The following is a 16,641-nucleotide window of genomic DNA, read 5'->3' on the forward strand; positions in this document are numbered from 1 at the left end:
AGCAATACATCATTCTATAAGGTCATCACATGTTTGTAGTGTCACTGTCCTGTGAGAACTACGTATCTCTAAAAAGTAAACTTTTCATGAGCTCAGAAAAGCAACCTATTTTCAGCTTTGTGACAATGCATTTTCCAGCTAATCCAAGGTTGTTTTTTTTTTTTTTTTAAAAAAAGTTTATTTAGTTTAAGAAGGAGGAGAATTTTCTCAACCCATGAAGGAACACTTAATCCTTCAGTTTATCAAAAACATTCAAAATCACCAAATTTGGAGATACATAGTTTTCACTGGGAAGGAAGGGTATAAAAAAATTGTAATCTGGAAAGTAACTTGTAACTATAGCTGTCAGACAAATGTAGTGAAGTAAAAAAGTACAATATTTCCCTCTGAATGTAGTTGAGTAGAAGTATAAAGCTGCATAAAATGGAAATACTGAGTAAGGAAAAGAACCTTGAATTTGTACTTAAGTACAGTACTTAAGTAAATGCACTTTAGTTACATTCCACCATTGATGATAGTCTTGTAACAAGGGTCTATGTTGCAGCCATGCTCCCCTTTGGATGAAAAGAAAGCAGTAAAAATGACTGGAACACTATGGAAACGAGTAGCGACTCCATGCACACAACGGTTCACTTGCTGCTGCTGCTGATCTGCTAAACATGCTGCTAATGCTACGCTTTCTGTCTGGACACAGGGTAAGAGTGTCAATTCTTGATTAAAAGCTCCATTTTCACTGTCCTCTCTTTTTAGAGCACTTTTCTCTAACTCGTGTCACGCCACAACTCTGGTCTCTCCCTGACATGCTAGAGTCAGTCAGCAGAGCCGTGAAGCTCCGCCCTGCCCCCCACACAGAGCGGAGCGGCTCGCTGATCGCTGGTTTATTCAGAGTTTATTAATATTAAATGTATCATGTGTCCAAATTGCACCAAATTTGACACTGCACTCCCTTTGCTCCCCAGCCATACACCTGCCAAGTGTGGAGTCAATCGGATTAATGGTTCAAGAGATATGCAAAGGACACACATATATACATACAGAGATCCTTCCTTTAATAGATAGATGAACTGACTGTGTTGTTTAACCAAGCCCAAACTCAAGTCCAAACTAATGAAATCGATATTTAAGCCCACTCACTTAAACCAATCAAATCACGGTGGGCTGTAAAAAAAAACGTTTGATATTGAACGCTGCCCCGTTCTGCAGACTGCAGCCAGGTATACTTTCCAACACTGGGCTGGCCAACCTATGGTGTAACTTCATTACTCAGTCAGTCAGTGACAGACATTCAGGATTAAAGGGCTGGTCCATGGCCGGTCCAGCCAAAAATTGTAATGTAAAATTTAGATCGCACAATGGTTCTTCTCACTTTGTTTGAAGTGATTTGATTGGCTGTAGTTCCTGTCACTGTTTGTTAAAGAGAGTTGATTTGCTGAAGGCCTCTTGATTGATTTTTCCCACCCTAATGGTGGAACATATTGTCTAATCACTATGTATTACTAGGATGTAGCCTACATAATATACCAGTGACTGTATCCTACTATTATTGTTGATCTTAGAGGGCCTGAGGGCCCCTGAGCATAGCTAGATAGACTCCCCAGGGATTCCAGGGCAAAAATGAGCTCTGGGCCCCTATTGTCCACCTGTTTACACAAATAAGCACCATGTAAACTTTGACACAAGACCCCTCTACAGGACATTAGTATCATTGCAGTGAGTCTTCATGACTGCAAAAGTATCATATTTTGGTACAGAAGATAAACCTACATGTAAGTTAGACTTATAATATATTAATATAATTAATGTTAACTTATGATGACTAGAAGTCAATTCATTAACAGAAGACAAGAAACTCATCAGTGCCTGCGACCCTCTGTCATCATTAAGCTATTATATTTCAAGTCATTATAATGACAGTATAAGTTCTGACTTACTGTATGAGGGTTTTTTTTCCAGGTCATGAGACGCTGTCAAAATTTTGACCATGTATTTGTCAGGATCTGTATCCCTCCTGAATGAATTAGATTTCCAAGAATGGAAATAATTTAGTAACTGGAGTACTGTATGTTTTGATGTTTGGGGGCATTATTTCCTCCTAAACATATATTCCATGTATAATAGGCGCAGATGAGCTCGCTGCAGCTGAATAGAGAGTATCCTATGTGAGAGAGACACAGCCTCTACAGTAAATCGTGTCTCTTTAACTGAGGTATTCTCAGGACGGGGGAGAGGGGGGGGGGGGGGGGTTGGTTCATCGGGTTCATGTAGTATTGGACGCCTCCTCCCATTTCAGGTTGGCTGCTTCCTTGGCTCCCTCGGTGAAAAAGGGTAGCTGTAAGGCAAATAGGTGATGGAAATGGCATGGAAGTTTGCAGTGGAAATGGCTAAATAGTCTTGCTTGACCTTTATTTGGGACACAGAAACTCGATCAGCTGATGACTCCAAACTAGCTGCCATTTTCAGGTCATTCGTGGCATCTCGCTAACTTGTTTGAAGCTCCAGCCAGTCGTATGAATAAGCTTGCTTAATTCTTCTACTAATCGCCCACTGGGATGGGGGAATCGCTTTGTCCTGTGCTGGCTAATGGTGGAATATAAATCATGATGGCTGATGGATGTTGCAGAGGGATGGAAAGAGGCAAGGGTAAGATTGCATCAGATTCTTTATCAAGACCCACATATCCTCAGCAGTATGTCCAGACCGGATCACAGCAGCAGGGCAATGACATCCAGGAGTTAGCCTCCAAACGCGTCGACATCCAGAAGAAACGCTTCTATCTGGATGTGAAGCAAAGTGTTCGCGGACGCTTCCTCAAAATAGCCGAGGTATGGATAGGAAGAGGCCGACATGATAACATCAGGAAGAGCAAACTGACGCTGTCCATGTCGATGGCTCCCGCTCTACGCTACTGCTTAGGAGACTTCATAGATTATTACGCCCGGATCGGGCTGCGGGGGGGCCTGGCGCCTCCGCAGCTCGAGGAGCACAGCAACAATGGCCAGGGCCGCGCGCACGATTTCCGCAGGAGAGCGCAAGAGCACCACACGGTGCTGTCTCCCACCGGCTCTGCGGTGTCCGATGACCATGCACACCGCGTTCTCAAGAGCGAATTCATCGAGAGGGATAACAGAAAGTACTTTCTGGACCTGAAGGAGAACCAGAGAGGTAGGTTCCTCCGCATTCGGCAGACTGTCAGCAAAGGACACGGCACAATGGGCTACTACGGACAGGGCATCGAGCAGACCATAGTGCTGCCTGCTCAGGGGCTCATCGAGTTCAGAGACGCGCTGTCACAGCTGATTGAAGACTACGGCGACGAAGACAGCGACGACCGCGGCCGAGCCGGATCCAGAAACCACGACGACAACCCCGAGCTTCCAGAGGCTGCGTCCTTTCGGGTGGACAACAAGAGGTTTTACTTTGACGTCGGTTCTAACCGATATGGTGTCTTTTTAAAAATTAGTGAAGTGCGACAGCCGTACAGAAACACCATCACAGTTCCCCTAAAAGCCTGGGCTAGATTTGGAGAGAATTTCATCAGGTACGAAGAGGAGATGCGACGGATTTTCTCCTGTCACAAAGAGAAGAGGACAGACGCGCGGCAGGACAGTGAGGAGCAGGAGGACTGACCTAGGCAGTAGGCTGCGCCTGTGCTTTTGCATGTATTCTAGGGATTCTGTTAGTGACGAAAATTTCCAGACCTGACAGTAACCCCTAAATACATGATGTACTGTATGTGTCCCTACAATACTACACTAGATGCAGTGTCCCTCATTCACTTTTTGGCTCATCTGTCAAGGGCTGGTAAACACAAAATTTAACCTGCCAAGAAGTCATTCATTCATAGCCTAATGCATACATCCATTCACTTCCCAATCATTTCATTTCTCATTGCGATTTAATGCCAGGCCAGCCCAAGCCTATGTGGGGCCCTGAGCAGAATTTTAAAATCCCCCCTCCCCCTCCCCTTTTAAATTTAAGCGTGCACTGTAAAATGGTAATAAATGATATAGAAAGGTGATATTATGAATGTGGTGTAAGCCAGGAAGCCACTTTAATGCTTTCCCACAAATATATTGGTTAACAGTTTTACAATGTACAAAGGTGCAGAAAAACTGTCAATCATAGCTAAGTAAAAATTAAACCTACATATATAGGATGAATTAACTTAATATGTGTAGTATAGTTTTTATGAAACAGGGAAATTAAGAATTTGTACAAACAGAAAAAAATATAAGATTTTAATTAGTACATTTATAATCAAGTTGGAACTAAAAATGAACTGTGGACCTCACATGTGGAATTTGCTGTTTGGTGGGGTCCCCGGTGGCCATTTGGCCCCAAATAGAAATTTACTGTAAGTTCAACACATTCTGGCTGTGTTGTTCTGCCATAGTGCTATTGTCAGTGTGAAAGCCAAACCAACTTAGATCAGTTAACAAAGTTTGCAAATGAGAGAAAACGAATCAGAAGATTCACTAGCTAGTGCAATACATTACCTTTATCATTCTATCCAACACTGGTACTTCGTGTTTCATTGAGCTGAGTCACACTCAAATACTGATATTTGATTTGTTACCTGCTTTGAAACCTCAACTACATAACACTTTAAAAAGAATTGACTTGTGGCTTTTCCCACTAGAACAGATCACTGTATGAATAAAATATTGAGAGGATGTCTTCTCACCATCCAAATACCCAGTTAAATAGAAAACAGACAGTGACTGTGGTCTGAAGACATACATAGATCTCATTATTTGTAAGGACGTGTATACGTGCTATAGTCACATTGTTTATACTATATGACAATTATAGTCTACCAGCTCAGATTTAACATGCTTTATTTGCTGAGTTCTGCTGAGCACAGAGGAGATGATCTACACTGGCCATGCAACAGCATCCTCAGTCCTCCCTCAGTGCCTGCATTGCTGTGTAGGCAGTGCTCACAGTGCTATATACTATCATGACAGAAAATACGATAGATCTGAAACGTAAAAAGATGCTCTGGGTCAGTTATACCAGTATGGACAGCTAGACTGTTAAAAATGGAAGTGTGTCTGTTTTTTTCAGATGAATTCCAGACAGTTGAAACATGCAGCTGAAATACTTCCATCACAGACAAGGTGTTAAACCAGGGGCAGACCTAAACTGGCTCTGTACTGAAACTTGGAGGAACACAGCTCTATATTTCCATTTGCTCCCCATTCTTTATCACTTGGAAAAAAAAAATCACATAACTGTGAAAGAGACCCATGGTACCCAAACTTTTTGGCTTGTGACCACAAAATAATGTTTATTTGCATCCCCTCATCACAGTTGCACATATCTACGAGTTGTGAACAGTTTGCCAAAGAGGAATTTACTTCTCTGATTAATTTTCCGTAAAAAACTAAAATTAGAGCAAAGTCTGAAAAATGTGTTACAGAAATATATTTTCTCTACTTTCCTATCATGTTAATCATCTTGTGATTTATCTTGCGACCCCTTAACGGGGTCCGGCCCCAGGTGGGAAACCACTGATGTAGGTTTTATTTTACGACATTGCATTTATTTTGTTTTGTTTCTTAATTTTGTCCAACCAGTTGTAATATGTAAATCAAAGTTAAAATCAGACCAACAACTGGGCTTACAGACTTAGAAGCACTTAGAAAGTGAACATAGTGATGCCTTTAAAGAAAACTTGTGGATACTTGAAATATTGAGAATTATATTTTATATTACTTTACTACATGTCCCTTTTAGACTCAGACCTTTACACACTGATAATATTTGAAATGAGAAAATCAAGATGAGTTATTTCCTCATGTCATAAGTATGTCACCAGTATCTCCAAAAATGGCATAATGTGTAGGAAAAATTATTTATTTGATTTTGAATTTCTTTTAAAATTAACGATAGTGGTGCTATGGAAATGTGGTCACACATGATCTGTTTGTCATATGAAGTTGTTAGCCTGTAGGGCAACTCAGATCTACAACAAGACATAAACAGATAAGTGAAGGCAGAGACAGGAATTGTTACCTTGATGTCAGTGCTCATTTGTATGATGGCTGGATAAATGAGTGGAAGCATAGAAAGGGCTCAACATCCTGCTCAAACAGGGCTTCAAACCTTCTTGCAACAGTGTGCTCATTTCTGCAGAACCGTGTATTTTACTTATCCCTACTATCTACTGATAAGGAAGTGATGACGTTGTCTTAAAGTGTCTGTCTTATTTGTGTGTTCTTTTTGGCTACGAGTCCCTAAAAATCCATGAAGTGCTACTTTTCCATTAGAGTTTGAATGGCAGTTTGCTGTACATTGAGCTCTGTGTATCCTGTATTTGACCGGCATGAAAAAAGAGTCGTCACTAATGACAAAGGGCCCGATTCAAACTTAAGCACTGACTTAAGCACCCTACAACAGTGATTAGTCAGTTATTATGCTTTACTGTCTTTAGATCTGTCAGTAGAACAAACAGGAAAGAAGTAGCACTTTCACAGACTGCATCGATGCCAGAGAATCTGTCATTATGTGCAACCATTATGCACGGCTGTGGGTATTTATAGTGTCCATCATTATCAGCAGTGATATCTCAGCCATCATTATTAAATGTCAGAGCTGTAATCAATGATTTGCTAAAGAATCATTCAGTGAGACAGCAGCTGATGGGCGGATGTAATACTGAGTTGTGCTGTTTTTTTAATTATTATGTAGGATGTCAGATTGCCCAGCAGATGTCCCTCCATGTGGCAGTGAGGTAAACTGTGGCCAATCTACAGACATGCTAAAGTGGAGACATGTCTGAAATAATATTGCAGTCTACAATGTTTTGGTGCCTGATGCATTTTTTTAAAAAGACACTGTTCAAAATGTATAATTTTGCCAGATACTAGCAGCAAAATTCCCAGTCAAGGGCAGATTCTGTCACGTGGCCTTCCAAACACTGAATCTGTACAGTACATGTATTTCATATATTTGTAAAGACATCTTATATATTTCTTATAGACAATGGTTTGTGGCCATGAGAAACACTTGTTTCTGATAGGTTGGCTGGTGTCCATTGAAAGTCTATATTGAGATCATTTAAATGCACTTCCAGTCAAAAGTTTCAATGTGCAAGGTGTTTTAAGCTGCAGATAGTCATAGCAACAATACTGATGCATCAAATGACACTTGGTACACACTTTTTGGTAAAAGTAACATCACCATGGCCTGAATCGATTACAAATAAACTTTCAGTGATAAAAAGATTTAAATAAGTTTTTATCATTTGGTTACATCATAATTCACTCTGAGGTGTCCTGATAGAGAAGATAAATCCTGCTGCATTCTTCATGTTACATTATTTTTTTTCTGGCACACTATGACACCTTGTGCTTACAGTATTATGAGATAATACTGATGCAGCACTAAGTTACCAATTAATTCTTCTTTTTTGTATTAAAACTAAAGTTAAAGCAACAAATTATTTAAAGGCAGTGTAAAACTGAAAAAATTAAGCTTAAAATTTGTGGCCCTATTTTCAAATAATACAGATGGAAACAAAACCTGTGTGCAAAGGAGGATCCAATCATAATCTTCAGTCCACCTATAGTCACGTTTCCATTCACTGGATTGAGAAGGTGTGTCCAAACGTTCGACTAGTACTGTACTGTATGTCTGCTCCATGTCTGAGCAGAAGCAACTCAAACACGGACATTTCAAACCACAGCAAGCAGTGTCTGAGTCGGGCTCTGCGTCTCAGTGTAACTCTGCCGTGTACTGTCTTGTTCTCAGCTGACTCCTGTAAACCCTCAGTTTAGTGGAGTTGAGATGTAATGAAACGACTGGTCTTGGTGAAGGAGGAAAAAAAAAATCAGTTCTGTTTAGAAAAATCAAGTGTTAAAAGATTTGTTACTGGTGAGAGTCAGTTCTTGTGATGCCTTTAGGTATATGAAAAGCACAGGATTAGTTGGGTTTGGTGCGTTTGTTGCACTGTCTGGTGTAGGGAGTGAACTATATTCAGTGAGTTGTTTTATTTTCATACAAATGGCAAAAGTTATATAAAGCAGTGTAGAAAGTATAATTCAAAGCACAATTTATTTTAAAAATAACATGGAATTAGAATATATACTGTATACTGTAGTCAATTCTCTACACTGATTGATTGATTCAGCATCGATGCCCAGTGAATTTGGCTTAAGAGGCAACTTTTCTCAGATTAAATCTTTCCTCAGCCAATATATTAAGATGAAGACATATTTTTTGCTCTCCTAGAAATGGAATGTGAATTCTTTAAATGGTGTAATGGTCATCTGTCTTTAGAATTCCAAACATCATCCCAAAAAGCACTTTAAAAAAAGCTGCACTTTTGTTCTGCTGCTTTGTAATCAGTTGACGTAAAGGGACCACTTCTATCCATGCCTTTGGTTTAAAGTGACAATCATAGATCCCTGCTTATTAGAGTCTGATTAGCTGCAGTTGAACACAACTCCCATCATGGTCTGTCAGTTCTTGACCCCCCCCCCCCCCCCCCCCCTCCCCGTCATTGAGGTGACAGTCTGGGCTTCATCTTGTGTATATTAATGCAAAAGTTGTATTAATGAATCATTTTCAGATATACTGTGACGTCTCACACTGAATTTTGTGGAATGAGCACAAAACCTGAAGTGCAGATTTCATCCTGTGGACATGATGAACTTTATTGTTTGGCAAGAGAACAAACTAAGGCGGTAAAACAAACAACTGCTCCAAAGAAAGATCATATTCAATGTGGAATCACCTGTTCAAATTCAAAATTCACAGTTTTACAAGCTTAACAGACCATACTACAAAATGGTACGTTTGTGAAATGCAGAGTCCGTCTGATCCTGTCCCATTCTTAGTAAACTAGGCTGAGGTGTGGCGATGCCAGTGGCACTCTGCAACCTTGGTGCCAAGAATGAGTGCATCTCACATTGTCTGCTACCCGCCTGCTCAGAGCAGGTAGACAGCACAGAGCACTTGTGTTCTGCAATATTTTGCTAAATATTACTCTATTTGGTGAAGTCACACCCATATAAACCTCTCTGAAATTACAGAAACCCTTTTATTCATGTTTAACTAATGTTTTTTAACCAGTTAACATGATCACACACACAAAATAAAAAGTTTGGTGTATTGGTAACTACAGTAAGCTTGGACTTTACAGTGTCATTTGGTTGTATGAATCAGGTACTAATAAAATACTTACTGGTTCCTACTGGTACGTAAATGTAGTGGAAGAAAAAATATGGGGAACAAGGGAGTAACAACTAAGCATTTAAAAGGACAGGAGAAATAGTCCTAAGTATTTTTGTAAATACTGGGAAACAAAACTGATGTTTGAGGTTTGTTCTTACTGTGTTAAGAATTGTATTACTACATTTTTCATTAAACATTAAAGATGAGCTATTTTTGATCCAACAACATCTATATGTTATTATATTACTTCTCTATATTGGATAGCTGTGCAGCAGTTATGAGCTGCTGCAGTGCTGGATGGACTTGTCTCATATGTCTGACTTGGTTTTCTCAGTTACATTTAGTGCATCACTGAAACCTCTGTGCCACAGACCTGTCATTTTAATTAATATTCTTTAGTTTCTACTGCAGTGTAAATCAGTGTTGTACTGATACATTAAAAACAGCTCACACAGCCCCACAAAAACCATAGGTCAAATAAAAGTAACTCCCTCAGGATCAGAAAACATGGTGACGGATCTTCAACATGTCCAGAGAAATGAGCTCAACTTTAAGAGTCATCATCTGCTCTGGGCAGTAAATCTGAGCTGCTGTATTCATATTAGAAACTGTTTACATCCTAGGCAACAATAAGTTTCCTTTGAGGAAAACTTTCCACATGATTCAAACTGTCAGTGTGTCATGTTTATGACAGCCTCTATCACACCCACCTATATTGTAAGATAATATACTTTTTCTCATCCTGCCCCTGCTTAGTGCACCTGAAAAAGAGAGCTTTCAATAGCCTACCTCATAATTTCAAGAAATCTATAACTTGTAATTCTTGTTATTACAGATAAGGATCTCATCATTTTGAAATAGCTTCTCTTGTAATTGTAAATTTAAGTCATATCTAAGTCATATTTAGAGACACTGAAGTCATAATTATAAACTGTCTCCAGTTTTTTCTTTGGTGAATGAAATGTGCTTCTGTAAAACAGACTGTTCCCTTTGGAACTAGTTTGTGGTATGGAAGGATATTTGATGTCATGGCTTTGTGCTCATTTCACAGCATCATGAGACCAGGATCAATGACTTTAGGATGAGATGAAAATGATCTCAGCTCTACAACATGTATGCTCCTGTATGCCCCTGTCTTTTCTGTAGAATCAAAACGATGAACTGGATCTCATTGGTGGAGCCCTCATAAAATATTCTTTATTGTTGGGAAATAATATTATACTGTCAAGCCAAAAAGATTCTAAAGAAAGCTGAGGGTACATTTAATGATCATGATTTAAAAGAACAAGCACTTTACCTAAAAAACAAATGCCCCTTTGCTTTTCTTCTTCCAAAATCAATCAATTAATCAATCAATCTATCTATCTATCTATCTATCTATCTATCTATCTATCTATCTATCTATCTATCTATCTATCTATCTATACACACACACACACACACACACACACACACACACACACACACATATTAGTATTTGGTATTTTATATATTCATATTTAGCTTTTGGTTTCTCTTAAAGAGGCATACTGATGACCAACAAATCATGTATACTTTATATTACTGCTGAGCTGTTTCTAAAGCATGTCATCAGATTTCCAGCTCTGCTGTTTTGACAGCATAGTTCAACTGCCAAGCTCAATCAGATCCTGAATAATAACGAACAATAACCTAACATAGATGGTATGACTAAAAATCAAGTCAATTTGGTAACTTCTTGCATTCAAAAGATTGTGTTCAGCAACAGCAACCAGACGACCAAATATAAATCTCTGATGTCTGAGCGTCATAGAATGTGATCTCATGGTACGTGTGTTCACCAGTTACTCCCTGTTTAGTGGCAACAGTCAGTATCTTCATCTTCCAGCCTGCAGTCATATAGAAAACAAAATCAGGAACAAACAAACAAAACAAAGCTGTTTGCAATCAGCTGCACAGACTGAATCAGAAAGAATTTGGTCTAATATTTTACAGACTGCTGAAGACTAAAGAGAAGATAACCACTGGGACGTGCTGTGTTGCACCAATTTTATTAACACAGGTTTTTGTAAGTCACTTTTACAAACCGATGCCTGGACAACTGGAGCATCCCATCCATCTCAATTAACAGACCCACCTCCTGCTTCAACTCTGACATGCTGTGCTTACCGTAGTTGTGTGCACAGTTTTTCTGTGCAATGAGGGGTTATTTGTGGCATTTCAGATGTACACACTCATACTTTCCCAAATGAAGTGGTTAAGATAATCCAGATAATTACTTTCTCCATTTTCCCAATAATTAGTAACAAATTACATAGTTCTTTTCAGGAAACTTTCTAGGTAAATTATACAGAAATAATTTAAGTCTACACACCATGTGTAGACTTAAAAGGTGACTGTAGATTCTTCACTGACAGAACAGCAGCTGTGGTCAACTTCACTTCAGCTACATTGGATTCTAATGGTGGCAGGAAAACATCAATTAACATAAACTTAAATTTAACATTATTTTGTCAGAAGTATCAAAATGTCCAGTTAAACTTCCTACCAGTGTATTCAACTCATCTGCTTTTCTCAACTTTTTCTGGAGCTTCCATGACATGAAATTGAGATGGCCTTTCAACTGCATCTCATGGTCAAAACAATCTCATAAGATGCAGCTGTGGCAAAAGCTAGTGAGTGATGATGTGCTTATGACAGTTATGATTTTTATTTTTTGTTTTCAAGAATCAATGCTCCCCCTCAACTATTTCGCTGTCCATGTGTAAGTTCTGTAGTTTCTTAACAGCCATATTTTTGCCAGGACACGTGGCTAAATGTCATAATCACAATCATCACAGGAGAATGATAGCACAATACTCACCATATTCTGAACACAGCTGCTCTTCCTAGTCTTTGAGGAAAGTACAAACAGTAGCTGAGTGTGTGATACTTAAAAGACAGATCTTGGGCTGAGTTGTTACTTTAAATACAATACACACAAACTGCTGGTATGGTGCTTTAAGTCTTTAAGAGAAACTGTATGATATTTGGTGTCAAACTTTCAATAAGAGTGGACAGTCAGCAGAGCGTTACAGGAGGAAGGCTACAGGATGGACTTTGATGAACAATTTGATGAAAGGAGATCTGGACTGTTAACAAAGATCTAATGTTTCCAACCGTGACGCCTTAAAGCACCTTTACAATTTGACTCTATCTTTGCTTAATTTCATGCATGTGCTTTGTTTTAGCAGATAGGAATGATAAAGTCCACTGGTTGAAGCCAACACAAAACTAGTTCTCATTGGATAGTTGCTCTAAATTTGGATGGCATAGTCACATCCAGGATGATAATGATCATTTAACAACAGTGAGTATTCAAAGAGGTGGGACTCACCTTGACAAAGTGTACGTGTATATTTGTGGTTGTGCAGGTAGAGTGATGTGAATGTATGCCTACTGAAGAAGACATTCTGGTTTGCTGTTTTGTTTTGCCTTCTGTTCACTATCAGAGTTTTGGAGTGAGAAATGTAGAGATGTACATGTTTGGTAATCATTTGAAAATGAACTGAATTGAAAAATGAAAATGTGAAAAGGTGTATATTTAGGTAAACGTAATGTAATACATTGGTGTGTCCTATAGTCCTGTAGAGTAAGACTAAAAAACAAGGAAGTTTTGTACTCTAGCACTTTCTTTAATGTGTACTGTATTAGTTCATCTTCTACATGTAAAGTACTGTATGAATATTCATTACCTGCCTTGTAATGTTTGAAATGATACTACATTTAGAAATGGTAATCAAGAAAACAACATTTTTAGAGTGTATGCATGCCAATGGTTGGGTCCAAGTATAATAGGAAAACTATATGAAAAAATGGTGCTATGTTACATTATATAAAGGTGCTTCTACGGACCCCAGCTGAATGCATGCCAAGGAACTATCAAAAGTAGGAAAATAAGAGAAAATTGATGTCCTACTGCTGTTCTCAACTAGTGCTGCTGCCCAAAGATGTCAGATATTTGGAAATTCCAACTTTCTATTTGTTAAAATGCAACAGCCCTTCAAGTTGGAATTCCAACTCTGGTTTATGATACAGGAATCTGACAACATGTCAGCATTCTGTGCAAATTTGAGCACACAGTGTTTCTGTCACCCTGTTGATTATCCCTCTTAACACACAATTAGTTTGTTGGGAAGTAGCATTTTAACTTGAACAAAGAAAGTTTCCATGTTGTCCATGTTCCCTGGTTTTTCTGAGCTACATCACTGGAACATACAGTATAGAAGGTTGTAATAACAATCTTTCAGCTGGGAATTTCCAACTGAAGACATGGAAATGGAATGCAGGGTAGGTGGCAGATATCCTACCTGATCACAAACAGTGAAGTGTAACTGTAAATATCATCATTACCAGCCTCCACAGTGCTCAGACAAACCAGAACCAGGATCATGCTGAACCTGTTTGTGGCCCTGAGCAAGGATGATCAAATATAGACATAGTCCATAATCATAAAGACAACGTAAACCAACAGTATCCCAAACTTTAAAAGCAGTCAGTCATGCAACAGTGTCTATTTTTACCAAAAGAAACAATAATAATAATAATAGTGGAATTTCATGTCTATTTACAGTTACACTGCCTTTGTGATAAAGGTCTAAAAGATCTATAGACAATCTAATGACATCATTTTATACTCCTAATTCTTCAGATGTTTATGTGTTTAAATAATGTTTCATGTAGCAGAATTATAGGACAGCAAACATCAATATAGCCTTTGAAAGGTCAAAGTCATTTGAGTTTGGAAAACTTTGTGCTGATTGTTGCTGGAAAAGAATTTGGAAAAAGAAAATGTGTGTGTCGTTGGTTGTATTGACCATCTTTCTTTTTATGTTGTTCATTAAATGTTTTACAGTATTATCAATGCAATTGTTTGTTTTTTTTAAAACTCCAGTCAGTGTGCACCTGCTGAGGTGTAAAATGTGATGCAGAATATTAAAGAAAGCTTCTACTTGATCATGAAATCATAAGATATGATAGCCAGTTAGGCCTTTTCAATTGTGTGATGATCATATTACCATTTGTTTTACATAACTTTGTCAAATTATTAAGAAAATTTGTGAGGAAGGAAAGAGGAGGACAGAAAAAACACCAATAGAAAATGTTTGTGCCAGACAATAATGAAAAAGATACATCTGCAAGTTAGTTATGGCCAGCCCTATAACCGCGGTTGACCGTGAGTGAGTGACAGAACGCCTGAGTGACTGACTGCTTGAGTGAATGAAGATTCACCATTCGTTTACCGGCCGTGTTGAAGTTTCCTCATCAGCCGTTGCTCTTTCAAAATGAATCGGCGTCAGATGATGGAAGCAGAGGACAGCAGCGATGCAGAGTGACTGTGTTTCTGCTCCGAGCTGTGACGCTCTCAGCTCCAGTGTTAAATGCAGTGAAGTCAGTTAAACTCATGTTTAAACAGACGCGTACCAGCGTCTCTGCATCTCCTCCTCTCCTCCAGTGTGATCGACTCTCCGGCTGGCAGCACTGTCAGCAGCCGGCAGGAGGGACGCTCCGTGGTGCCAGGGGCGTCACTAGAGATTTATGGTTAGGGGGGCTAAGCCTTTACCAGAGGGAGCTGGGGGGAGGATTTTTTTTATCGGCCCCAAAATGTCTGTTTGTCATGAATTTTTAGAGTAGCAATAGGTGTAAAATCAACACAATAGATCTGTCTCTTTATAGTTTGTATTAGACACAGATCTAATATGACTTAAATGCTTTCCATCCACTTACAGCAGGCACAGATCAAGAAAAGGTATTGAAGTCAAGAAATGCTATCTCCTCTCTCTTAGATATGTTGCAGGTCCTAAGTATGTTACTGATACACAGACTGATGTTTGATGTGTGAACCTCTAAAACTAAAAATGTCATAAAATCATTTAGGCTAGTTTATGCCTGGTATGAGAAATAGGCCTATGTCATAAAATTCAGTATTAATTTTAACTGAAAGCTTAAACAACTCCCACTTGCTTTCTTCTTGATCATTAACCTCCATCAGACCTGCTCCTTCAGCCCTGTCAGTCTCCTCCATCCTCCTCCTCTCCCTCTCCTCACCTGTTTTCAGTAACATGTTATTTTATTAAACTCAGATTGACTCAAGGCTTAATGAGTGATCAACTAGATTAACTGGCAAAATCTTCTCACCTGACCGACCTTCGGCACTGACATTGACTGATTATAAACAACAATCTATGCCTACTGATATGATTGTTTTGAAATACCTAAGAGGCATATAAAAGCATAGTATGTAAAAAGCTGTCAATAACATTATTTCTCTCTCTTTTGCTCGTTCTGTTTGTTTTGCTAAAGCCCCCCTGAAATAGGCCTAGTGACGCCCCTGTGTGGTGTGTATGGATTTTATAACTGAACTAATACCAGGATGCAAGCTTTTTATTTCTCTGACGTTTTGGCACAAATGATGAACAACAGCATTAAAACACGAGTCTTGCAGGTAAAGCATGTGACTCATGTAGCTTTTATATCAGTTTAGATTTGACTGCAACTGCAGTAACCGGGTGGATATAAGCCTCCTGAATTTGCAACTAAATTGCTGTCAAAACTTTCATATACAATTTCCACCGCAGCCTCCTTAACCGGGAAAGAGGCAGAAAAAGGTGGATAGAGGCATGAGGGCGTTAAAGCACCCCAAATAACAATTACTGTCAAAATACTCAGCACAGTGAAAATGAGACATCCGCTGACTGAAACAGATGAAGGAACAGGGGGACTTAATAATAATTAGAATAGTTATAATTAGAAGTAAAATTAGTTATTTTTCAAATCAAACATCCCAAGATTTGAGTGGAAAGTACTATTCTTGCAACTGGCTTTATAACCTTTTTTTTGTTGACTCAAACATAGCTTAAACATGTCAACATTTAATGTCCAGGAATTCACATTATAGACACTACCACTGACTATCCTTGTAACAAACTGGCCACAATTTCACACATTGACCATACAGTCAGTCCAGCCATTTACTAGGTTTTGACCTAGTCTTGTTTCCTTGTCAACAAGGAATTGGATCCAAACAATGAACTGATCTACCACCAAGTATTGCGTATGTATCCAAACCCTGATATATCTTATTCCTCTGTGCTTCAGACCTCTGTTGTTGTCCAGAAACTATTAAAAACACGTTAGTGAGCCACACATGTTCTTTCATTACCATGAACACACACACTGAAGTTTCTTTTGAGTCAATCCCACACACACTATTCTGCTGCCAGAACCAGCCACCAGAGCACCACATGTGGATTCATGCATCGCTGAATGTAGTCCCCAACAAATGCACTATTTCCTCCTGTTTGACTAATGTTTGTTTAAAACTTCAGTGACCAGCTGTTCTAGGAAATTATTGAAATTACTTTTTAAAAGCAAGAGTACTGAGAGAGAGACAAACACATTGATGATTTTGGTCTTTTTATGAGATTTGTTGACAATATGAAA

At 38.9% G+C, this 16,641-nt stretch overlaps 1 protein-coding gene across 1 annotated transcript; it reads left to right on the forward strand.

Moving 5' to 3' along the window:
- Positions 1–2,286: 2,286 nt before the first annotated feature.
- purg (purine-rich element binding protein G) lies at positions 2,287–14,062 on the forward strand. The gene has a single exon (XM_067574399.1). The coding sequence runs from the start codon at positions 2,598–2,600 to the stop codon at positions 3,624–3,626; it is 1,029 nt and encodes a 342-aa protein (XP_067430500.1). The 5' UTR covers positions 2,287–2,597; the 3' UTR covers positions 3,627–14,062.
- The last annotated feature ends 2,579 nt before the right edge of the window (positions 14,063–16,641 follow it).

The sequence above is a fragment of the Thunnus thynnus genome, chromosome 19 (genome assembly GCF_963924715.1).
Source record: "Thunnus thynnus chromosome 19, fThuThy2.1, whole genome shotgun sequence".
Lineage (NCBI taxonomy): Eukaryota > Metazoa > Chordata > Actinopteri > Scombriformes > Scombridae > Thunnus > Thunnus thynnus.